Source organism: Bos indicus, chromosome 15, assembly GCF_029378745.1.
Source record: "Bos indicus isolate NIAB-ARS_2022 breed Sahiwal x Tharparkar chromosome 15, NIAB-ARS_B.indTharparkar_mat_pri_1.0, whole genome shotgun sequence".
NCBI classification, from domain to species: domain Eukaryota; kingdom Metazoa; phylum Chordata; class Mammalia; order Artiodactyla; family Bovidae; genus Bos; species Bos indicus.
Window position 1 is genome coordinate 28,382,416 of NC_091774.1, and position 25,728 is coordinate 28,408,143.

At 45.6% G+C, this 25,728-nt stretch overlaps 1 protein-coding gene across 10 annotated transcripts in view; it reads left to right on the plus strand.

Annotated features, from left to right (window-relative positions):
* Positions 1–1,620: 1,620 nt before the first annotated feature.
* Positions 1,621–25,728, plus strand: part of CEP164 (centrosomal protein 164) — a 71,472-nt gene continuing 47,364 nt past the window's right edge. For 9 of the 10 annotated variants that reach the window (XR_011570831.1, XR_011570832.1, XM_070803484.1 and 6 more), the window contains exons 1-4: positions 1,621–1,766; positions 10,246–10,348; positions 14,080–14,191; positions 23,485–23,695. Coding sequence is in view for 8 of the 10 variants with exons in the window: in XM_070803484.1 (XP_070659585.1) it covers positions 10,267–10,348; positions 14,080–14,191; positions 23,485–23,695 (405 nt within the window). In the remaining 2 variants the exon portion in view is untranslated. Of the gene's footprint in view, positions 1,767–5,603; positions 5,672–10,245; positions 10,349–14,079; positions 14,192–23,484; positions 23,696–25,728 lie in introns of all 10 variants that reach the window. The other variant, XM_070803485.1, reaches the window with a different exon arrangement.

A 25,728-nucleotide genomic window follows, 5' to 3' on the forward strand; every position in this document is an offset into this window, starting at 1 on the left:
GATGGCAATTAATATCAGCTAGATTAATTGTGAGTTCTTGGATGGAGGGACCAAATCTATGAATGATTTATTGAACCCCAGTTTTGTGCAAGGACCGTGGTGGATGAACTGGTGAGTTCTCAGAGTCTCTTCCCAGTCCGTCCCTTGGCCTCTCTATGAGACTTATTTTTTGGACTGTGCTGGGTCTTCACTGCAGTGCTCAGGCCTTCTCTAATTTCAGTGAGCAGAGGCTATTCTCTAGTTGTGTATAGGGGCTTCTCATTGTGGCAACTTCTCTTGTTGCAGAGCGCTGGGCTCTAGAGTGGGCTTCAGTGGTTGTGAGAATTTTAAGGAGTGTGGAAAAGAAGAGGGAGTCATGATCTGTCATCTACAGTCAGAAAAATAAGGAGCATAGGCAGCACTGCCACAGGAAAGACTTGAAGTTAAACATGAGGAATACATTCTGGATATCTGCTTTGGTATCCACAGGAACACTGGTCTGAGTTCCTCCTTCTGGGATCAGGCCCTGAGTGGTGCTGGGACTAGATTCTGGGCTTAACAGGAGCCAGATGCATCTCCCCTAGGAAGGCTGTGAGGATTTGCTCCAGGTGATCCATCTTTCTCACCAAACAAGTAACTTCACTTTTTTCGCTCCCTGGTTTTCGCATTTGTCTTGCAGATCATTGAACCCAGGGTAGCCAAGGCAAAGCTGAAAGAAGATATAAGGAGCCATAGGAACCGCAGACATTCTTTATTCACAGTGGCAAGGCAGACATGCTTTGCTCTCTAATGGCTGATTCAGCAGCAAGAACTCAACTCACCCGCAAGAGCTTTTCAGGTGGTGCTTATATAGGACAGCCAAGCAAGCACACCACAATGTGCTTGGTGGGCGCTCGCATTGCCACACATGACTTCAGCTGTAGGACATGAGTGGAGTAGGATGAGAGAAGCTGACCACCGCTACCCGGCCAATTGTTCTTTCCCTACACCACTGATGTAGTGGCCAGAGCTGGGACTGTCTTAAACTTCCTCAGGAGGTTAAGGACATGTAAGAGAAAGGAAGATTTGCCCTTGTGAAAACAAAACTAAAGCCTTTGAAATTATATTAGTGGTAACCCTTCTGCTAGGCAGCGTGTGTGGAGGGGCTACACATTGTTACTTCTTCTTAAACAGGCTATTTTAAATAGTTAAGACATATTATTATCCTCTTCTTGCAGACATGCAAACTGAGCCCTGAGCTCCAGTAAAACGATTGGTAGTGGTCTCTTAATTCATAAGTAGCACGAGAGAGTCTTTTGTTTATTAAAGCCTGTAGGTTGATTATTGAGGATCAGAGTATTATTCACCTGATGTTAATTATACTACTAAAAATTATGACAAAAAATTACCTTAGTTAATACATGTTACTGTCGATACTGTGAATGATCCTTTCCTGCTCAGGAAGAAATTCCCCTCATGTCTAAACTCAGAATCCTCTTTTAAACTCACGCGGAACCCCGTCTAGTATATTGGACTACATCTCCCATCGTACAACGGGAAACGTTCAGAACGCCGCCGTGATTCGACGGGACCTTTAACCAATCTGATGCCAGGCTCTCATTCAGCGACCTATTGACTCCAGGTAGAGGCGGTACCCTCAGTTGCTAGGCTGGTACCCTTTCCGGAAGTGGTTGTTGGCCGCTGCAGGGCAACACCCCGGCGTCCCTGGAAGCGGGAGCCGGGGTGGTGCTGGGGAAGCCGCGTAGAGCCGGGAGCTAGCGCCCTGGGCCTCCCGGGGTGGGGGACAGGTGAGGACGCCCTCGAGGGACAGGTTGGGTGGCGGGGAACGGAGGGAAGCGGGAGAATCGAGGCACATTCATGTGCCACCCAGCGGGATGTGCACGAGTGTGGGCGGGAACTGAAGGAAAAGTGAGGATGGAGCGGGCCTGATCAGTGCGGCTGTATCCAAAATCTGAGTGGCGGAAGGGCCTGGGCTGGAGTCCTGGCGGGGCAGTGAAAGCGGGCCCTGGGCCACGAGTGTCAGCTGGCGGGGGCTCTAGCTTGTTTGTCCTGGTCACAGTTAAGTGTGTAAGGCCGGCCTTCTAAACCCTGCTTGAATACTTCTCTCTTGGGGAAGCTTCCCCCATGTCCGAATCCGGGCAGGCCCAAATTTCTGCAGTCTTTTGGTCAGCTGGGGAAGATAGTAAGTTTTTTGCTTTTTTCTTTCCTTGCATTAATTTAAAAATCCACCTTCTCCCTCTGGAACTGCCCTCCTCACTTGCCTTCTACGACTCCTTTCTCTCTGGTTTCCAAGCCCCAGCCCTCCCCCGCCCCCATCAGCTTTCGCGAGCCCCTTCTTTCTACCCACTACACTCCGTCTTAGGGCTATTTCACCCAGAGTTTCAGTTACCGTCTATTTAACGGTTACTCCCCAATTGGCTCCCATCAGACCTCTTTTCTTGAGGTCCACTTGCTTACTGATCATCCCTAGCTGAATGCTGACCCAGCCTTCCTGGTCCCTCAGATCTGTTCCTCCTTTGTAGCTCCTGTCACAGTGAAGGACTTCACCCCTTCACTCACTCAGCCACATCTGCACTTGTAATTCATTCATCTAGAATATGCTGCAGACATTTGTTGGACATTTCCTATATCTAGGCAGTATGCTAGGTGGGGCTATTGGGCAAGGCATAGCAGTGAACAGATGATCACAATGTACTGGCCTAAGTGCTGATTGTCCTCTTGTTTCTCCCTCACTTACTGCAGACATCAGATACTATTATTCTGCCTCCTACAACACCTAGAATCTGGCCCTTTTCATTCTCACAGCTACTGACTTCGTTTATCATTTCTTGCCTGTGTTTTCAGGATAACTTTCTAAGTGCTCTCTCTGCTTCTGTTCTTGCCCTTCTCCAGTTAGTTTTACACAGCTGTCAGAATCATCTCTAAACTACAGATCTGATCAGGCCTGTTTCCTTTGTGAAATCCTGTGATGGCTCCTTGTTATGTCAAGATGCAGCCACAATCCTCCCAAGCCATTTATCTTGTGTCCCTTGCCTTCCATTGTACGTCTTTCTCCTGCCATTGTCCCTTGTGCGCTGGTCACCCTGCTTGAACTATTATAAAGAAAGTTCACCACCGGAAAAGAAAACATTTCCTGGAGAAGGCCCTGAGGAAAGCCTGGAAGACAGTAGAGTTGATTATGCAGTGATGATAAGCACAGAGGCTTCCCTAGTGCCTCAGTGGTAAAGAATCTGTCTGCTGATGTAGGAGACGTGGGTTTGATCCCTGGGTCCGGAAGATTCCCTGGACAAGGAAATGGCAACCCACTCCAGTTTTCTTGCCTGGGAAATACCATGGAGAGGGGAACCCGACGGGCTACAGTCTATGCGGTCACAAAACAGTCCGACACGACTTAGTGACTAAACAAAAACAACAAATGAGCACAGATTGGGGAACATCTTTGGCTTTGAATCCCAGCCCTGCCACTTACCAACTGGGCAAGTTGCCTCAGTTCCTTCATCTGTAAAATGGGGGTAATAACTATGTCTAAAAGGGTGTTTTTTAAGAGCTCAAGGCTTTGGAGTCAGATAGACATGGATGCATGCATGTTCTGCTGTGCCACTTACTAGGTGTGAAACCTTGAGCAGGTTAGAGTTTTTTTAAATTTGCTTATCCTCAGATTACTTTTTTGTAAAATAAAAGATTATAAAAATCTCTATTTAGCAGAGAGGATGTGGTGAGATGATGTATATACAGCACTAGTACAGTTCTTGGAACATAGAAAGTATTCAGTGAATATAAGCTTTTGTTGTCTTACTGCCATATACTCTCTCCTGCCTCTTTGCCTTTGTACAAGCTGTGTCTTTTGTCTCCAGATAACCTTACTCCCTCATCCTGATGAGCTCCTGCTTAACTTTCAAAAGCTGTCTCGATGGTCCTCTGCAGTATTTTTCCTGATCTCCCAAAGTAGGATAGGTTGCCCTTGCCTTTGAGTCCTGTTGCCTTTTCTGTTACTTCCCTTAATGCACTTAACACACTGCATAATCGTGTGTTTACATATTTGGCTTCGCAGCTAGCTTGAGCTGAAGTGTTACGAGCTTTGTAGCCCTGACAGCACAGTGCCTGACCAATCAATCGATAAGTGGTTATTGGATGTCTGAATGGCCTTAATTTATATTCCCCAGTGCTAGATCTATCCTCTGGAGCAATGTAGACTATGCCCTTTAAATAAGTGAATGGTGAGATGGTTGGATGGCATCACCGACTCAATGGACGTAAGTTTGAGGAAACTCCAGGAGGTGGGGAAGGACAGGGCAGCCTGGCGTGCTGCAGTTCATAGGGTTGCAAAGAGTCGGACACGACTGACTGAACAACAATAATAACTAACGTTTATTGAGATTTTACTATGTTTTGAGTATTTTACATTAATCCTCATAACCCTTCTGGATAGGCATTGTTATTATCCCCGTTTTACAGGTGAGGAAACTGAGGCAACTTGCCCAGGTGGTAAGTGATAGAGCTGGGATTCAAAGCCAAGAATATTCCCAAGCCTGTGCTCATACCACTGCCTAATCAACTCTAATGGCTTCAGCGTTCTCCCCAATGCCTTCTCCAATAACTCTTCTCTTTTCTGATAGTGAACTTTCCTTATAATTGTTCAAGCAGAGTGGAAGAAATGATACTCAGGGAACCCGAAGTATGCATATGTGTTTGTATGCTTGGTGAGTATGCAGGTATGCAGAACTTTTTGGCTTTGCCTGTTAAATTAGACCACATGCATGGGAAGGTAACCATGATGTGGGGAGACTGGGAACCGATGGCATGTGCTGAAGGGAAGGGAGCTGGGAAAACTTGACTTGGAGTAGAGACGCCTTGGGTTCTCTCTGTGGGTCCAGAGGGTGGAACAGGACAAATCGGAGGAAGTTTCTTAGAAACAGATTTTGGCTTAACGTGAGAAAGACCGTTTACTAGTTAAGAATGATCCAACTGTGGAATTGGCAGTAATATCAGTAATACTGCTAAATTTATTTAACATATTTTGTGTATCAGGGACTGTGCTTGGTACAAGTATTGTTTCATCTTCAGCCTTTTGAAGTAGATTATCATGGCTGTTTGAGTTACACACATGAGGTTGTTGAGGCTTAGAGAAGGGGAAGTACCTGGCCTAAGGTCAAACAGCTGGTAAGCAAGGGAGATGGGATTTAATTTGCCTATTTCTGGCCCCCAAACTGGTGCTTCGACCATTAATGCTGGCTGACGCAAAGCACAGAGGAAAAATTTGGCATGGGAAGGGCAGTTGGACCAAAGCTTGTGTGGTTTTCTTCTGGCTTTTGAGCTTCCTCCATTGTCTGTCAGTGGTTTAGAGCAGTGATCGGGCTTCTACCTTTACATAGCTTATTTTAGGCTTGGTTGCAAAATGCAGAAGGAGGCAGAGGCATGGCCTCAGAAGTCTTTGGTTTAACAGGAGAGGTAGAACTCATTCCCATGAAAAAGGTCATGTGGAAAATAATATGCCTGTGAACACAAGAAAACCTGTGTGCTCTGTGCTGAAGTGGTTGTAAGTTGATGGGAGAGGCTGAGGTTAGTCAGGGAGGGCTTCCTGGAGGAGGTATATGAGCCATTCCTTTTTTTTTTTTTTTTGCTAGATTCTGGGATTGGCAGGAGATGGATGAGGACAGTTGGGTGAGCCTCCCCCAAAGCTCTGTGGCTCACGGTGAGTGCCAGGCTTGGTGGCACGCCCTTGTCATCAGGTTTCATCTGCTCTGTTGTTAAGTGCTGCATGGAGCGCGGTGTTGATGGTCCTGAAGCCTCGTCGAGGGCGCCAAGGTTGACAGCACTGTCCCTCAGGGTCTCGGGCCTGGTGGGAAATGTTAGGACACGTGTCGTGTGTTTGCCGAAGCTGACCTCAGGGCTGCTTTCTTAGACCTCTCATCTTACCCCCTCTCGCCCAGGTTACGATCAGCTCTCATCTAGATTGGCTCATGGTTTCCTCCCTAATCTCTCTACAGCTACTCTGATTTTCTTCTTTCCAACCTGGCCTCCGTTCCTGTCTGTTTCCATTGGCTCCTGGAGTAACCTCTTTCAAAATGTGTATCTGGAAAAACCTTTCCTCACTTCCAGCTCTCTGGACCTTCCAGGCCAAGTTCCTGGGGTGGTCTGGCTGCCACCCACCTGCCCAGCATCGTCTCCGACCACCCTTCTCCTCGCTTAGTGTTCTTTCCTGTGGGAGGGCCTTTGCACCTGCTGCTGCTTTTGTTAGAACACCTTTTCCTCCTCTCTCTGTCTGGTGACTACCTATTCATTCTTCACTTCTCAGCAGGGGCTTCATCTAAATCAGGCACATTTCCTTCAGAGCTCTTCCCCAGTTAAAATTACACACTTTCCTATGACTGGTTTGTCTCCTTGTCTCACTAGACCAGTTCCAGGGGAGTAGCAGCTGAATCTGTTTTTAATTGCCTCTCCAGTGCCCAGCAATAAGTAAATATTGGATTGGCCAAAAAGTTCATTTGGGTTTTTCTGTAGGATATTAAGGGAAAATCCAAACACACATTTTGGGCCAACCCAGTATTTCTTGAATGAATAAATGATCTCCAGCTGCTGTTGAATGAATATGGTTTCTCTTCCACTACCTTCCTCAATCCCGCAATTCCTGTTCTTTTTGCCCTGTCCTTGCCTACCTCTTTCCTGAAGCCAGGAAATAGAACACCCACATTTTAATTTTTTTTTTCCGGCATAAGATTTGTTTGACATTTGAGTGATTCAGGAATGTAGATTTTCCACATTCTTCCCGAACTTTATAAATAGTTAAACACAGACAGTTTTGTAAGTAGCTAATGAGGCATTTTGCCAGGAAGACAAGAGATTTTACCTGCCCCCTCTTTCTGGAGATGGCACGTGTCTAGGGATAGGGAAGTCTGTTAAAGGCAGAACTTCTCAGATTCCCTGAGTTAGTTGCTGTAGCGCCTTGTATAGATCACTGCCTGTTGAATTGAATAAGGCACGGCCTGACGTTCAGGCCACTGTGATCCTCCACCCCCAGAGATCCTTTCCCCTTTTCTTTCCCTCTCCTCCCTGACTCAGAGGATTAAAGATTCTGAGATCTCTTTAAGCCCCCAGCCTGTGGACCACGTTCTACTGCCCTGGTTCTTGGTACTTTCCTGCTTTGCTTTTTCCACGTCGGGGCCCTACTTATGGCAGACTGTGCACGCGGGGGCATTACAAGCATTACATCCACAGGTGTTACATGTTCTTAGGGGAGAGAGAGAGCGTCTCACTTGGGCTTAAGTACTGCGGGGAAGAATGCTGCTTTCTTTAGCCTTTCTTCCTGAGGCACTAAGTTACTGCTTAGAGGTGTCGTGGTGGGAATGAGGGGTGGCAGAAGGCTGGCTTCGTTGGGTCCAGTGATGGACAAAGGGAAATATCTTTTTTAAAAGGCATTTTAATTTATTTTTGGCTGTGCTGAGTCTTCGTTGCTGCACCTGGGCTTTCTCTAGTTGTGATGAACAGGGGCTACTCTGCAGTTACAGTGCATGGGGCTTCTCTTTGCGGTGGCTTCTGTTGTGAGGCATGGGCTCTAGGGCACGTGGTCTTCAGTGGTTGTGGCACTTGGGCTTAGCTGCCCCGCGGCATGTGGGATCTTGCCAGACCAGGGGGTCGAACCTGTGTCCCCGGCATTGGGAGGTGGATTCTTCTCCACTGTACCACCAGGGAAGTCTGGGAACCATCTTTTGTGAGTCCTAAGGCAAGACACCTTCCTTGTCCATCTCTCACCTGCCAGGGTGCAGCGAGGGCCATGGAATGGTCCTTCAGAGATCCTTTGCGTTTATCAGGGCCCCCTCTCCAGGGATCTTGGAGCAGATTCAGAGTCACCGACCTGGCTGTTTCCTGAGCATTCTTTACGAGCTGTATCCCAGCCTCCTTTCTGTTGACCAGGTCTTTCTGCTCACTCCCCTGCTGTGAGGGCCGTGTCATGCTCTGCCCCAGGTGAACAGTGCCCGTTTCTGAAGAGGTGGCTGCAGGAGACGTCAGAAAGTTCCTTCAGGCTCCTCCCTTTGGTCACAGCGGAGCAGCTGATGCTGCCTCAGTGGGGGAGGCCCTCTGAAGGGCTGTCTGCACGCGCCTACAGGCTGACTTGTCCACGCGTCGTCAGGCTTCAGTGTGTGAGCTCCCACAGGGGACTGATGCTGTGACCTGGGGTCCTGAGGTGGATGAAGGAGCTGGGATTCGAAGGGAGGAACAGGTGTGGAACCGCACCAGCCTGTCAGTTGAAGAATGTGATCACCGTCCCTGAGCTAGAAACCTTGCATTCAGGTTGGGTTCCTTTCCACTCTTCTGCCCCCGCCCCGCCCCCATCCTGGTCCTGTTGACAGCTTAGGTGTTGGATTCATGATCTCTGAAGAAGATTTAACCTGGGGACCGGGGACCAGGAACTTTTGTGTAGCAGAGTTTTACTGAAGTGAAAAGGGACTTCGAAAGCTTCTGACATAGACATCAGAAGGGGGATGGAGAATGCCCCCACCTTGCTAGTCTATGCAAGGGGATTATATAGTTTTTTAAATTAGTTAACTGCAATAAATCAAAAGAATGTCTCAAGGTTGTAAAGATCTTACTAGACTCACTCCCATAATTTACATTTTAAAATAACAGGATGAGCCAGAAGGTTTTCAGGAAGGAGAAACTGTCCTCAAGCAGGATACATGGATATATAATTCTTAGTTACAGAGTTTAAACTGAGTTGTTTGTTGTGTAATCATCAGTTCCAGGCTTAAAGAAAAAAAAGTGTTTCAGGTGCCTAAGACTAAGGAATGTAGAGAAAAAAAGGTGTTTGTCCTTTCTTCCTCCTTGAGAATTCCAGACCCCTATCTCCTCTTCTAGAGCCCCAGACCCCCCTCTCCTCCTCAGGAACCCCGGGCTTCCTATCAACCTGCCTAGGAGTTGACTCTCTTACGTTAAACCTAACATCACATCGTCCCTTGTGTCTGTCCCTTTTTCTCCACTCCCACTGCTTCTGCCCCAGTTAAGGCCTCATCATCTTTCCCAGGGACTGTAGCCTCTTTAGTGATTTTCCTGACACTAGTCTCTCATCCGGAGAAGGCAATGGCACCCCACTCCAGTACTCTTGCCTGGAGAATCCCATGGACCGAGGAGCCTGGTAGGCTGCAGTCCATGGGGTCGTGAAGAGTCGGACACGGCTGAGCAACTTCACTTTCACTTTTCACTTTCATGCATTGGAGAAGGAAATGGCAACCCACTCCAGTGTTCTTGCCTGGAGAATCCCAGGGACGGGGGAGCCTGGTGGGCTGCCATCTATGGGGTCGCACAGAGTCGGACATGACTGAGCAATTTAGCAGCAGCAGCAGCAGTCTCTCATCTCTCCAATCTGGCCAGGGCACTCCTGCCAAAGTTCTCATCTTGAAAAAAAAAAAAACCACTCTGTGTCACTTTCTCCCACCAGAGCCCTCAGTGACTCCCCTGTGCTACAGGGCAGAGTCGAGGCCCTTCAGCATCATCCACCAAGCTCTCCACGACCATGACCAGGCCTGGCTTCCCCTCCGTCCCTGCCATGCACGCTGGCATTGGCACTGCATAATGCCTTGCCTCAAAGGCTGTTTCCTCTGCTTGGGTTCTTCTCTCTGCCCTCAGAACTCTTGTCAGCCTTCTGTACCCAGTTCCTTAACAAAGTCTTCCTTCATCCCTGCACTGGGAGTGTGTGACTTCTTTCTTAATACTCCCCAGAGCAGGATTTTTTTTTTTCTCTTCTGCCTGCTACTTCTGGTGAAACTGTGTGCCTGCCTCCACTACACTGTAAGCCCCCTGAGGGCTTCGCTGAGTGTCAGTAGGAATGTGCAAACAGGGCCACGTGTTGAGACAGCCTGAGCGCACTGGGGGACACTGGTGTATGGGGGTGTGTGTGCTGCTAGCTATTTTGGTGTTTAGGGTTTTCTAGCAGGGGTCGTAGACTGTTAGTTGTTACTCGTCTTTGTGGGCAAATGTATGAAGTCAAACCCTTGAGAGAGTTGGGTTTCCAGAACTTTTGTGGTCCATGGAGTCTTCAGCAAGGCTTTTGGGGAGGTGTGTCTCCAGGAACTTTCCCGGGTACAGAGCCTATAAGGCTTGTAAGTTCTGAGCTGTTGGTTCCCCACTCCACTCTCCCCAGTCTCTGGAAAAACCTCCTATCTGGCCCAGCTGCCTGCAGGGGCTGGGCTGCCCAGGTGCCCCAAGACCAGCTTCAACTTTTCCCCGTCTAAGCTGGGACACTGATTTTTCTCTTTGGGTTGGGGGATCTAGGCGTTGGAGCCCAGACTGATCATGGCCGGCCGACCCATCCGCATAGGAGACCAGCTGGTTCTGGAGGAAGACTATGATGAGAACTACATCCCCAGTGAGCATGGTAAGAGGCCCCGGAGGTGTTGTGATAGTTCTGTGAGGGCAGTTGCTTCTGATTTAATTTTCGTCCTTCTAGTGCAGAGGAGGGAATGTGCACAGGGCTGCTCAGTATATTTGAGTTAGATCCGGGGTTGGCAAACTATAGCCCATGGGCCTCACCTGGCCTGTAGCTTGCTTTTGTAAATAACGTTTTATTAGAAAACGGCCACACTTACTTGTTTATGTGTTGTATATGGCTGCTTTCACACTGTAGGGGCAGTATTGAGTTGTTGTGACAAGAGACTGTACAGCCCACAGAGCCTAAAATATTTACTGTTTGGTCTTTTGTGGAAAAAATTTGGTGACCTCGGGTCAGATCAGTGATTAATTTTAAATGAAAATATGGTTAAGAAGATACCATATAATACAGTATGTCCTGAGGCTAGGGGAAACTCAGTTTCTTAAAGTGTGTTAGTTGCTCAGTCTGTCTAACTCTTTGCAACCCATGGACTGTAGCCCTCGGGGCTCCTCTGTCCTGAAATTTTCCAGGCAAGAATATTGGAGTGGGTTGCCATGCCCTCCTCCAGGGGATCTTCCCAACCCAGGGATTGAACCCGGATCTCCTGCACTGCAGGCGGACTCTTTACAGTCTGAGCCATCAGGAAGTGGTTGTGTTTTTTAAAACAACAATAGCATTATTAGTAACAATAACAACAAAATTTATTGAGTGCTACCATGTGCCAGTCTCTCTGCAAAAGAACTTTACGTGTTATTTCCTTTTCAACCCTCATAGCAACTCCATGATTGAGGCACTATTATTATCCCATTTTACAGATGAGGAAACCAAGGCACCAAAAGGTTAAGTTACTTCCCAGTAGTCACACAGTACTATAGGGCAGTGAGGTTCCATAACCAGGTCTTCTAGTTCCAGGGCCCTCACTGTGAAACACTAGACTATTTTGATGGGTGAAGATTTCTTTGCATTTCTCCTGAGTTGCAGACCTGGACACACAGATTTTGCTTATAGTGCAGATGGTTTGTGAGCCAGTTTGGGGGAAGAACTGTTGGATCTGTGGATCCCACATTAGGATAGGATAGGATTTGTTATAGCATAGGATTATTGTTTGCTTGCCATGTAGAAATTTCAATTAAAAAAATATTTTTTTTTTGGCCACTCTGTGTGGCACATGGCATCTTAGTTCCCAACCAAGGACTGAACCTGCACCCCCTGCAATGGAAGCATGAGGTCTTAACCGCAGGATCACCAGGGGAGTCCCGCCATGTAGAGATTTTTAATCTTTGTGTTACATTTATAAGTCAGTTCTCATATGGCCCCTGAATTTTGATCATAGTTAGAAAAGCTCCCCTGCTCTCAGGTTTTCCTCGGGTTCGTTCACACTGTTCACTGAAGAGCTCATCCTTTGCCCGCTGGTTGAGTGCCACGTGTGTGTATGAGGGTCTACTTTCTCTCCTGTTCTTTGAGGCTGTCTGTTCTTACAGAGCTGTGCTCTGAATTACTGAGGCTCGGTTATAAGCCTTCCAGTGTCTAGTAAGGCCGAAGTGCCCTTCTTCTTTTTTTTTAAAGTTTTTTTGGTTATCTTGTCTGCTTTATCTCCCCATGGACTCTATAATCACCCTGTCTTTCTGGGGAGGGCTGTGTATTGGGGAACTGTTAGTAGAAAAAAATTAGAGAAAATTGTGTTAAATTTATTAATGAGACTGCAGAGGATTGCCATCTCTGTGCAGTTAAGTTATGCATCCAGGTCAACCTGGCGGTTCCTATCAAAGAACATCTATTCCTTTCCGTTTGCATCTTTTTTTGTTTTCTTCATGGGTAACTGGAAGTTTTCTTCATTTTGATTTTGCACACTTCTTGCTCAGTTTGTTTGTTTGTTTGTTTGTTTTTTGGCTGTGCTATGTGGCATGTGGGATCTTAGTTCCTCAACCAGGGATTGAACCCACATCTCCTGCTTTGAAAGTATGGAGTCTTAACCACTGATCATCAAGGAAGTCCCCTCAGTTCATTTCTTAAATATTTTATTCTTTTTGGTTTGCTATTGTGAAAGGGGTCTAACTTTTTTTCAGGATTTTTATTAAAAAACCTCTCTTCTGCTCAGTCACGTGCAGACATCCTGAGTTGGAGCCCCCATTTTCTGTTCTTGGGCTTGCAGCCGCTTCCTAGTCTGCCTCCCTGCTTCTCCTCCTCCACCTCCAGTCTGTGCTCCACTTAGCGCCAGAGTGAACTCGTAGTGTGAAGCGGATCCTATCAGGGCTCTGCTTTTCATAATCTTCCATGTAATCTTGCATTGTACTCAGTGCCCTTAGTGGGATGTGCAGGACTCTGTATGACCCGGCCCTGCCTCCTGGCCAGGCTGACTCAGTGCCTGCCTTTCCCTCCGTTTACTGGTCACATGGCCTTTCTGACCATCCCCAGACAAGTCAGGCTGCTACGTGTTGCAGGCCCTTTGCATCTGCTCTTCTGCCCAAGAGCTCTTTTCTCGGTGTTTTGCACGCCTGGCTTCTTTGTTTCCCACAGAATTGGTTAAGCGTCACCATTCTGAGAGATTTTTGGACCACTCATTCTAAAGGAGTGCCCCTCTACCTCGACACTCTGTCTCATACCTCACTCACTGCCTTCATTATGTTTATCAGAAGCTTTAATTCCTTGTCTATTTTTCTGTTTATGTCATTACTGGCTGTTTCTTCTACCAGCATGTCAGCTCCATTTCTCTTGTAGTCTTGGCACATGGTGACTGGCACATAGAAGGCACTCAGAAGATATTTGTGAAATTAAAGAACACACAGTCCTTGGCTAGCTACATTTCAGCTGGTCCTTTTTGCCTTTCCTAGTCCCTGGGTATGTCAGCGTCCAAAATTCTCCACTGAAATGACCCACAAAGTGAAAGTCACTCAGCTGTGTCTGACTTTTTGCAGCCCCATGGACTACAGAGTCCATGGAATTCTCCAAGCCAGAATACTGGAGTGGATAGCTTTTCCCTTCTCCGGGGAATCTTCCCAAACCAGGGATTGAACCCAGGTCTCCTGCATTGCAGGCGGATTCTTTACCATTTGAGCCACAAGGGAAGCCCAGGAATACTGGAGTGGGTAGCCTATCCCTTCTCCAGTGGATCTTCCTGACCCAGGAATCAAACGGGTCTCCTGCATTGCAGGCAGATTCTTTACCAGCTGAGCTACCAGGGAAGCCCAAAAAGGACAGGATAAAGGGTAGAGGTGAGCAGCCAGATGAAGAGGTACATAGGGCAAGACCTGAGAGGGTTCCAATTACTGGAGCTCCTGTCCTGGTGGAGCTGGGATGTGACACTCTACTGGCACGTGGAAGTGTTGGGAGCTCTCTGAACCCAAGTTTAGGGATTTTTATGGCGGCTTCATCATGTAGGTATGATCGCCTACTAACTCATTTTATAGCCCCTCCCTAGAGAATGGAGGCAATGAGACTGAAAGTTCCAAGCTTCTAATCATGACTGGTCTTCCTGGTGACCAGGTTGCACCCAGGAGCCCACCCAGAGTTGCCTCATTGGGACGGAAGACCCTCCCATCACTCAGGAAATTGCACAAGATGTAGGAGCTCAGAGTCAGGAACTGGGGCCAGAGACCAAATATTAGCTGGAACAGGGGCAGAGACCAATATATCTCTCTCATTATCTCCCAAGACTGACTGTGATTTTTCCTTCTTTGTACCCACGCCCTCCCACTCCCACCTCTCTTACCTTGACACCTCCCTGCCCTTCCTTGCAGAAATTCTTGAATTTGCCAGAGAGATTGGCATTGATCCGATAAAGGAACCACAGCTGATGTGGCTGGCGCGGGAGGGCATTGTGGCCCCACTGCCTGTGGAGTGGAAACCATGGTGAGTGCAGCGTGGGTGTGGCCCTCTGGCTTGACCTGTGTGGCAGAGGGAGGAGATCAGCTTTAACTGGCTACCTTTTTTTTTTTTAAATGTTCATTTTTATTCATTTATTTGGCTGTATCAGGTCTCAGTTGTGAGTCTTTAATCTTAGTTGTGGCATGTGGGATCTGGTTCCTTGACCAGGGATTGAACCTGGGCTCCTCGCATTGGGAGCATGGAGTCTTAGCCACTGGACTACCAGGGAAATCCTTTGGCCACCTTTTGAAGCCTGTCCTGCATAGAATTGGAAACAGCAGTGGGCCATCCCTCTGCTGGGCTGCCTGATGCTTTGGGCTGGAGCCCAGATCACCTTTCTTTTTTTTCCCAAAGAATGTTCAAACTACTGCATAATTACACTCATTTCATATGCTAGCAAAGTAATGCTCAAAATTCTCCAAGCTAGGCTTCAACAGTACATGAACCAAGAACTTCCACATGTTCAAACTGGATTTAGAAAAGGCAGAGGAACCAGAGATCAAATTGCCAACATCTGTTGGATCATAGAAAAGGTAAGGGAATTCAGAAAAAAAAAAACTGCTTCCTTGACTACACTAAAATCTTTGACTGTGTGGATCACAAAAAACTGTGGAAAATTCTTAGAGATGGGAATACCAGACCGCCTCACCTGCCTCCTGAGAAACCTGTGTGCAGTTCAAGAAGCAACAATTAGAACTGGACATGGGACTATGGACTGGTCCCAAATTGGAAAAGGAGTGCGTCAAGGCTGTATATTGTCACCCTGCTTGTTCAACTTCCCTGCAGAGTACATCATGCGAAACGCCGGGCTGGATGAAGCACAAGCTGTAATCAAGGTTGCTGGGAGAAATATCAATAACCTCAGATATGCAGATGACACCACTCTTATGGCAGAAAGCAAAGAGGAACTAAAGAGCCTCTTGATGAAAGTGAAAGAGGAGAGTGAAAAACCTGGTTTGAAATTCAGCATTCAAAAAAAGAAGATCATGGCATCCAGTCCCATCAGTTCAGTCCAGTCGCTCAGTCGTGTCCGACTCTTTGCGACCCCATGGACTACAGCACGCCAGTCCTCCCTGCGCATCACCAACTCCCAGCGCTTACTCAAATTCATGTCCATCACGTTGGTAATGCCATCCAACCATCTCATCCTGTCGACCCCTTCTCCTCCCGCCTTCAATCTTTCCCAGCATCAGGGTCTTTTCCAATGAGTCACTTCTTCGCATCAGCTGACCAAAGTATTGGAGCTTCAGCGTCAGTCCTTCCAGTGAATATTCAGGACTGATTTCCTTTAGAATTGACTGGTTTGATCTCCTTCCAGTCCAAGGGACTCTCAACACCACAGTTCAGGAGCATCAATTCTTCGACACTCAGCTTTCTTTATAGTCCAACTCTCACATCCATACATGACCACTGGAAAAACCATAGCTTTGACTAGATGGACTTCTGTTGGCAATGTAATGTCTCTGCTTTTTAATATGCTGTGTAGGTTGGTCATAGCTTTTCTTCCAAGGAGCAAGCGTCTTTTAATTTCATGGCTGCAATCACCATCTGCAGTGATTTTGGAGCCCCAGAAAACAGTCTCTCACAGTTTCCATTGTTTCCCTATCTGTTTGCCATGAAGTGATGGGACCAGATGCCATGATCTTATTTTTCTGAATGTTGAGTTTTAAGCCAACTTTTTCACTCTCCTCTTTCTCTCTCATCAAGAGGCTCTTTAGTTCTTCGCTTTCTGCCATAAGTGTGATGTCATCTGCATATCTGAGGTTATTGATATTTCTCCCGGCAATCTTGATTCCAGCTTGTGCTTCATCCAGCTTGGCATTTCAAATGATGTACTCTGCATACAAGTTAAATAAGCAGGGTGACAATATACAGCCTTGACGTACTCCTTTCCCAATTTGGAACCAGTCTGTTGTTCCATGTACAATTCTAACTGTTGCTTTTTGACCTGCATACAGATTTCTCAAGAGGCAGGTCAGGTGGTCTGGCATTCCCATCTCTCTAAGAATTTTCCACAGTTTATTGTGATCCACACAGTCAAAGGCTTTGGCATGGTCAATAAAGCAAAAGTAGATTTTTTTTGGAACTCACTCATTTTTTCGATGATCCAGCAGATGTCGGTCCCATCATTTCATGGTAAATAGATGAGGAAACAATGGGAACAGTGAGAGACTTTATTTTCTTGGGTTCCAAAATCACTGCAGATGGTGACTGCAGCCATGAAATTAAAAGATGCTTGCTCCTTGGAAGAAAAGCTATGCCAAATCTCAACAGTGTGTTAAAAAGAAGAGACATTACTTTGCTGACAAAGGTCTGTATAGTCAAAGCTATGGTTTTTCCAGTAGTCATGTACAGATGTGAGAGTTGGACCATAAAGAAGGCTGAGCACTGAAGAATTGATGCTTTCGAACTGTGACATTGGAGAAGAACTGTGATGTTGGAGAGTCCTGTGGACTGCAAGGAGATCAAACCAGTCAATCCTAAAGGAAATCAACCCTGAATATTCACTGGAAGGACTGATGCTGAAGCTCCTGTACTCTGGCCACCTGATGTGGGGAACTGACTCATTAGAAAAGACCCTGATGCTGGGAAAGATTGAAGGCAGGAGGAGAAGGGGCAATATGGCTGGATGGCTGGATGGCATCACCGACTCAATGGACATGAGTTTCAGCAAACTCCGAGAGATGGTGGACAGGGAAGCCTGGTGTGCTGCAGTCCATGGAGTTGCAGAGTTGGACACGACCGAGCGACTGAACAACAGCAGCCAGGTTACCTTTCTGGTCCCGGAGGGTCTCAGCACAGACTTCCAGGGTCCCAGGATCTCAGCTGCTGCCCTGCATCAAGCTTTCGAGCGCCATCATCTGTTTCAGCACACGGAGGAGGTGTCACTGTTATTCTTTGCTGACTGAGATGGAGAGTGACAATACTGGGACCTCGTCAGCGTGTCCAGAGTGGATGCTGGCGTTGGAGAGGTTTGCGTGCGGCGACACAGACTGGCAGCGGTTTCTGTCTCCCTGGACTGCCCAGCCCTGAACTTGTGTGACCTGTTCATGAGCGGGTCCATGTTTGCAGTTTCAGTTTGAGCTCTGAATTGTGAGGAACAGGCATTCACTTAGGTCATCTCGGGTGAACAGAGGTTGACGGTGAGGATCAGACTGGCTGAGGTGGCGCAGCCGCTGCCATCCACCTCTGTCTCCCCCCCGCCTCCCCACAAACCAGGATTTTCACTCTTGGAGACCCAGCTCTGTCTTCCTCGTGTACACAGAGCTCTCTCCACGCTGCCTCCCTACAGTAAGTGACCTGAGTTTTGTACCAAAGAGTAGGATTTCCTTTGTCCCACACTAGCCTTCAGATGTCCCGGAGGGGTCGTGTCTTCTGCTGGGATTGTGCAGTCGTGTGTACAGGGTGTGATGATTCTCTTCTTTCCTGAACCACTGAATGCATTGGCTATGCTTCAAAATGACTGCAATTGTAGCCTCACTCATCGCCGCCTCAGAGGCCTAATCCTTCCAGCTTCTTCTTGCGTGGCAGGTTCCCTGTTCTCTGGACCTTTTTAGCTGCTTTTCCTTGGACCTTCTCCAGTTCATGACATCTTTCTTGTAGGAAAGCCATCAGCGCTGTGCATGGTATTCCAGGTGCTGGGGCTTCATGGTTGTGTTTGTAGGGTAGTGGTTTCTGTTGGTCTCCAGTATCCATTGTGTTAGCCACATTTGCCTCATCATTAATCTCTTTATTCTTTTTCTTTCTTTTTTTTTAAAATGTATTTATTTGGCTGTGCTGGGTCTTAGTTGTGGCACATAGAATCTTTAGTCTTCGTTGGGGCACGTGGGATCTTTATTGCTACATGCGAACTCTTAGCTGTGGCATGTGGGGTCTAGTTCCCTGACCAGGAATTGAACCCAGGCCCCCTGCACTGGGAGCATGGAGTCTTAGCCAGTGGACCACCAGGGAAGTCCCAGATCTGAAATATTCTCACCACAAAAGAAAAATGGTGACTATGGAGGTAGTAGAGGTGTTAACTAACCCTGCTGTGGTGGTCATTTCATAGTAAAGAAGTTTATCAAATCATCATGCTATATACTGAAAAAATTATCTCATTTCTATAAACTTATTTCTACTTCCTACTTAAAAAAAAAAAAGAAACTTATGTATATGTGTCCGCTTTCACCCTTACACTCCCCAATCCCGTGAGTAATTGCTGTCACTTGGGGAGTTCCTTCCGGGTCTGGATTCTCTGTTGTTTTCCATTGGTCTGTTTGTCTACCTTTACACAGATACCATGCTGTCTGGGTTACTGTAGCTTTATTATACATCTTAATGTCATTTAGCAGAGAAGGCAATGGCACCCCACTCCAGTACTCTTGCCTGGAGAATCCCATGGACAGAGGAGCCTGGTAGGCTGCAGTCCATGGGGTCGCTAGGAGTCGGACACGACTGAATGACTTCACTTTCACTTTTCACTTTCATGCATTGGAGAAGGAAATGGCAACCCACTCCAGTGTTCTTGCCTGGAGAATCCCAGGGACGGGGGAGCCTGGTGGGCTGCCGTCTATGGGGTCGCACAGAGTCGGACACGACTGAAGCGACTTAGCAGCAGCAGCAGCAGCAATGTCATTTAGAGTAAATTCTGCAACTTTGTTCTCCATTTTCAAAGTTGTATTCTAGGTCCCTTGCATTTCTGTATGAATTTTAGAATCAGCTTGTCAATTTCTATAAAAAATCCTGTTTAGGGTTTTGACTGAAATTGCACTGAGTCTATAAATCAGTTTGAGAGGACTGACATCTTAAACAATATTGAGTTTTCCAACCCATGAACACAGTCTGTTTCCATTTATTTAGGCTTTCTTTAATATTGCTAAGAAATCTTTTCTAGTTTCTAGTTTATACATCTTGCCCATATTTTGTCAGATTTATCTCCTTTTTTGATGCTTCTGTAAATGGTATCTTGTATTTATTTTTGTTATCGAAGTATAGTTGATTTATGATGTATTAATTCTGTACAGCAAAGTGATTCAGTTATAAATATACATCCATTCTTTTTAATATTCTTTTCCATTATGTTTATAAATGTTATCTTTTAAAATGTCAATTTCCAAGTGTTGGTTGCATTCGTATAAAATAGAATTGATTTTTGTATACTGATCTTCTAGCCTGCAACCTTGCTAAACTTATGTTAGTTCTAGTAGCTTTTTTTGTAGATTCTATAGAATTTTCTACATAGATAGTATGTCTTCTGGGAAGATGTTTTTTCATCTTCTTTTCTAACCTGGATATCTTATATTTCTATTTCTTGCCTTATTACACTGCCTGGAACCTTTAATACAGTTGAATAGAAATGGTGACGATGAACATTTTAGGCTTATTTCTGATCTTAAGGGGAAGAATTTCCCATAAGTCTTTCACCACTGAGTGTGATGTTAGCCAGTGTTAACTGTAGGGTTTTCTAAATGTCCTGTGTCAGGATAAGAAGTTCCCTTGCATTCCTAGCTTGTTGAGAGTTTAAATCCAAAATGGATATTGAATTTTGTCAAATGTTTTTTTCTGCATCTATATATGCATCTGCATATACAGAAGAATCATGATTTTTCTATATTGGTCTGTTAATACGGTCAATTATATTGATTGACTTTCAGTTGTTAAACTGACCTTACTTTCTTGGGGTAAACTGCTTGATAATGGTTACATATTATTGGATTTCATTTATTAAAATTTTGTTAAGTATCTTTTCTCCAAAATAATAGCTTGAAGGAGATGAGATGGAGATGGGTATTTTTTGAATTATTGATTTCCAATTTTATTTGTTCATTATATCTATTCTCTGTTACATGCTGTTACAGAATTCTTTTCTGGTTCAGTAATTGATCCTGCTTACCTAAATGTTTTATGTGTGCTTGATAAGAATGTGGTCTCTCGTTTTTTAGAATGAAGTATAGTGATTTACATTTTTGTGTTAATTTCTGGTATACAGCAAAATGATTCAGTTATGTATATATGTATATGTGTGTGTGTGTATTTATATATATAAGAAATATTTTTTTATGTCCTTTTCCATTATGGTTTACTACAGCATATTGAATACAGTTCCTTGAGCTAAACAGTAGGACCTTGTTGTATCTGTTAATACCAAACTAATTTGTTCTTCCCCATCCCCTTTGGTAACCATAAGCTTGTTTCCTGTCTGTGAGTCTGTTTTTTTCTTAAATGTCCTTTTTATCAAGCATGCTAAATGTGTTGATCTTCCCGTGTCCTGAGTAATTGTTGTCTGGTCTCGCTGTTCCCCACCCAGGGGTTGATCCAGGGCCCTGACTGTGAAAGTGCCGAGTTCCACCCACTGGACCACAAGGGAATTTCCTGGTCTCACTCCTGAATAATGGTTTAGTTGCATGCAGATCTGTCAAACAGCCCTTTGACAATATTGTATGTTGTGTACCATTATCTTCTGTCTGCTGGGTTTGCTAATAAGACATGTTTTTTGGCTTTATTAGTTGCTCCTCTGTAGGTAATCAATTTTTCCCCCCTCTGGTTGTTTTCATTATTTTGTTTTTAATCTTTGGTGTCCTGTAATTTCACTACAGTATATCTAGGTGTGGATTCACTTTTATTTACTGTGTACAGGAATTGGAATGCTTTCTTGCTCTGAGGACTCATGTCTCTCTTTAATTTTGAAAACTTCTCAACCATTATCACTTTCTTTTCTAGAACTCTTACTATAAATATATTAGACCTAGTTATTTTTATCCACTATGTCTCTTAACTTCTGTTTCATATTTTAAAAATGACTTTATATTTTTTTTAGCATATATATTTCCCAATTCACTATTTGTTTCTTCTATAGCAAATCTGCTGCTTAATCAACGTGTTATTTTTTGTTTGTTTGTTTTGAATTTAATGACTACGAATTCCTACAAGTTCTCTTATTTTCTTTTCTTTTTTTTTTAATTTTATTTTTCATTTTGGCTGCAGTGGGTCTTTGCTGTGGCATGTCCGCTTCTCTAGTTGTGGTGTGTGAGTTTAGTTGGGGCGTGTGGGATCTTAGTTCCCTGGCCAGGGATTGAGCCCGGGCCCCCGGCATTAGGAGTGTGGAGTCTTAACCACTGGACCACCAGGGAAGTCCTCTTACGTTCTTTACGATATGTGTAGGTTTATTTATTTATTTTTAGAGAGTTCTGTTCTTTCATTATGGATTCTCTTCCTTTTCTCCCTCCAGTAATTTTAAATATTGTTGTTTTTCAGTCTTCTTTTTGTTGTCTACTCCCAGTCCTTCTTTTCATTGTGTTACTGATTCTCCCTCAAGGTGAAGTGTTTCCTCACATGGTGTGTAATTATTTATTGTGCATTTTGTGAATTCACTTTCTGCAGAAGTTTATTTTCTGTGAGTGTCTCATTCCTGGGTTGTTGAGTAGCCTTATAGGGGTTTCTGCCAAGGATTCTTTAGTGCTTTAGGACTAAATTTTTACATTAATTTCCTGGACCTGGCATTTTCTTACCACATTTTGGACTCTATCTACATATGTCTTGGGGTTTCAGTTTTTCATTAAATTTTATTTTGCCCCCTAGAACCTGGAGTGGTCAATGTGCTTCCTCGTGGCCCACTAGGGCTTTCCATTCATGGTGAGAACAGCCTGAAGAGCCCCAGAAATATCTAGGGTCTAAGTTTTAGTTTCCAAACTTACGACGCCCTAAGGCCACATTTTGTTCTAGATTGGCATTTAAACTCAAGTTCCCTGGGCCTATATCCAGGTCAGATCCTGTCAGTTCATGCACTTATTACTCAGATTTCATGCTTTCTTTCTGTTTCTGGCCTCTGAGAATTTCTCTTTCTGTTGGCTATGTGAATAATGCTGCTGTGAACATCGGTGTACAAATAACCTGTTTGAATTTCTGCTTTCAATTTTTTTGAGTGTACACCCAGGGGTAGAATTGCTGGTTTATATGGTAATTCAGATTTCTAATATCATGCTATATCTTTAAACTTTATCTTTATTTCTGACTGCACTGGGTCTTCGTTGCTGGGCACAGGCATTTGGTTGCAGAGAGCAGGGGCCACTCGAGCTGTGGCGCGCAGGCTTCGCGTTGCGGTGGCGTCTCTTGCTGCGGAGCACGGGCGTTAGGGTGCGGGGCTTCAGTAGGTGTGGCACACGGGCTTAGTTGTTCTGTGGCGTGTGCGATCTTCCTGGACCAGGGATTGAACCCGTGTCCCCTGCATTGGCAGGCCGATTCTTAACCACTGGACCACAATTCTAACTTTTTGAGGACCTGTCGCACTGTTGCTCACTTTGGCTATACTGTTGTACGTTCCCACCAGGAGTGTACAGGAGTTCCAGTTTCTCTGCATCCTCGCCAGCGCTTGTCATTTTCTGCTCTTTTGATAATAGTTGTGTTAATGGGTGTGAAGTGGCACTTCATGGTGGTTTTAATTTTCTTTTCCTTAATGTTGAGTGATGTTGAACATCTTCTCGTGTGCTTCTTGGCCAAGACAAGGTCCAGTTTCATAACGAGCCTGATTAGAATTGTATTGGATTTATATATTAATTTGAGGATTATTGTCATGTTTACAGATTTGAATCCTATTCAGGAACACGGGGTGTCTTACCAGTTGTTCCCCCCTGCCCCGAATTTTCAGTGGAACTTTATGAAGGTCTTGCACACACTGTTTATTCCTGGGTATTTTATCTTTCACATTGATTGCTATTGTGATGGGTTTTTTCCTATTAGCTGTCCTAATGGATTACTGATAATGGTGGATGGGATGAATGACTTATTTTAGACTTATTTTCGCCATACTGAAACAGATTCTTGAGGCCCACCTACATTATTTTCTTTTATTGTTGATTGACTGCACTAACTTGGATTGTTGTCTCTTATGTATTTCTGAAAATCAGAACTTTCACAACATATCTTTTTTCTTTAGATCATTTATGAAAATATCAAGCAACATCTATCCTAGAATTTATCTCCAAGACATCATAGTGTTTGTATTTATCCATCTGAATCAAGTTTCCCTTCTTTAGTCTAGCATGAATTCTCAGGAAACCTAATGATTAAATATCTCCATGTGAGAAGTCCTTAATATCCTAATTGGTTGTTTCTAACCTAACTCCTTATTCTTAGCCAAATCTAGCCAATTTTGTGTTAATTCTTCTCTTCTTTTTCCTCTCTCCCTCGTTCCCTCTCCCCACAATTCTTCCCTCTTCTCTGCTTCCTTGTTGTTTTTCTTTTTTGCTGGGTAGCTTTGGACCTGAGCAGGGACTAACTTGTGACCTCTGCTCATCCCCCAGCCAGGACATCACAGGTGATATTTACTATTTCAACTTTGCCAACGGGCAGTCCACATGGGACCACCCCTGTGATGAACACTATCGGAACCTGGTGATCCAAGAGCGGGGCAAGCTGTCAACTCCTGGGGCCACTAAGAAGAAAGAAAAGAAAAAGAAAAAGGAAAAGGAAAAGAAAGACAAGAAGGATAAAGAGACCTCCAAGAGTCCCCTGGTGAGTTAGTGGGTGCCAGCTCCCAGAGAGACCAGGCCTGAAACCTGAGGGGGCATTGGGAACCTCTGGCTGTTTACAGCTGGGAGATTAAGACCAACAACAGTAGTAATTTTGTGATAGTACATCATCTGAATTGTATCTGTTTTCTGGCAGATTTTCCTTTTAGCTTCTAGAACTAGTGCTTACTATTGCTAAGCAGTTTCTGCCCCCCTCCCTATTGGGAGGCATATATAACATAATAGTGTCAGTGAGCGAGGGCCCGACTGGGGACAGGGTTTTGCAGTTGTCCGAGAATTGATGCTGTCTGCCTCTATGGAGAGTCGGGTCACAGAGAGCAGTTGGCGGAGGCCAGAGAGCCTGGAGGAGCAAGTGCGTCCCCTCTCCTTTCCAAGCCAGGCCTGCCCCGGGTGGATTCATCGTGCGTCTTAGTGGTGCAAATTCCTGGATGTCTGATGGGCCATAATTCGGTTGTCAGACCACCAGTGGCCTCAGGATCCAAAGAGAAATGTCTGAGGCTTTACCTGCCCCCGTGGATGGTCTTTGCAGCCGGCGTCCTTGGTTCGCGGTAGACACCGACGTTTGATTGCATGCCCTTACCTTATTCCCCAAGCAGCTTTTTCACTCAAGACTTGAAAGTGCTCTTTCCCATTACTGTCCTGTGTCCCTCCTCCAGGTGTGAGGCAGGTGGGCCACGCTGAGGAGAGGGAGGGGCTTGGGAACCCAGTTCAGCCAGGCGGGAAGCACTGGGAATACCTTCTCAGTGGTCGGGTTGATTTGCTCTCTTATTTATGGCCTTTATTTCCCACCGGCGCCTGTGCTTACTTCTCAGCAAAAATTCCCCCATTTGCCTTCCTTCCCAAGGTGTCAGTTCTGGTGCTGGATGGTTGCTGATAAATTTACCCTTTTTATCATTTCCAAGCTCTACCGATAGGCCTCCTCCATACCCCCACCCCTACCCCACATTACTAGTCGTGGTTCTAAGAAATAAGATAGCAAACCCATTTCTTCTGGTGGAGAAAAGAGGACACGTCATTTCCAAAGAGGTTGAATTTTCTAATGGCAAGTATTTGCAAGGTCAAAGATGGATAATGGGCTTTTCACTAATCCCAGACTATTTTAGTTTCTTATTTTTGATCACGAGGTGTGTGGGATCTTAGTTCCCTGACCAGGGATGGAACCCACTCCCCTTGCACTGAAAGTGTGCAAGTGGTCTTAACCACTGGACCATTGGGGAATTCCTGCCGGGGCCTATTTTAGATGACAGTCGGCATCTGGGTAGTCTCTGACATGACTGCAGGTGAGAGAGGAAATGAAGTGAGGGTTCTGTGTTGGAGAGTTGGGTAATAGACCTAGGTTCTGGGTATTTGACTGAGTTCCTGGAGCTCCCTGTTACAAAGGATTCCTCCTGTGGTTCAGGAGCTTAGGGCAAGTGGACAGGCCTGGGCTGCCAGTCTGGATCTTAGGGCTCAGGACAGGTGCCTGAAACTTGAGTTTGTTTGGAGGCAGACCTGACCAGGTGGGTGATCTGGGCTCAGGTGTTTTGGGCTTCCTGGAGGAGAGCCGGGTGGAGTTTAGTGTGCATATTTGAAGAATGTGGTTGATCTTATAGGAATTTTTCCTTTTTTCTTTCTTTACGGCTGCACTAGGTCTTCTTTGCTGCACGTGGGCATTTTTGGAGGCCACCTTCGTCACAGTGTATAAGCTTCTCTTTGCCGTGGCTTCTCTAGTTGTGGCGTGCAGGCTCTGTAGTTGGCGATGCATCGGCTTAGTTGCTCTGTGCCATGTGGGATCTTCCTGGACCAGGGATTGAACCCATGTCCCTGCACTGGCAGGCAGCTTCTTAACCACTGGACCATTAGGGAAGTCCTTGGGGTTTTTTTTCCCTACCCCAAGATTCCCTGACTGTGTGGACCTCTCTTGAGCTGCACCAGCTCATCTGGTAGAAGACCTAGTCTGAGTGTTCAAGGCTCAGCTCACTGCTCATGTTTCCCCTCTTCCTTCCCTTCTTAGATTATTTCTGATAGTCCTTGATA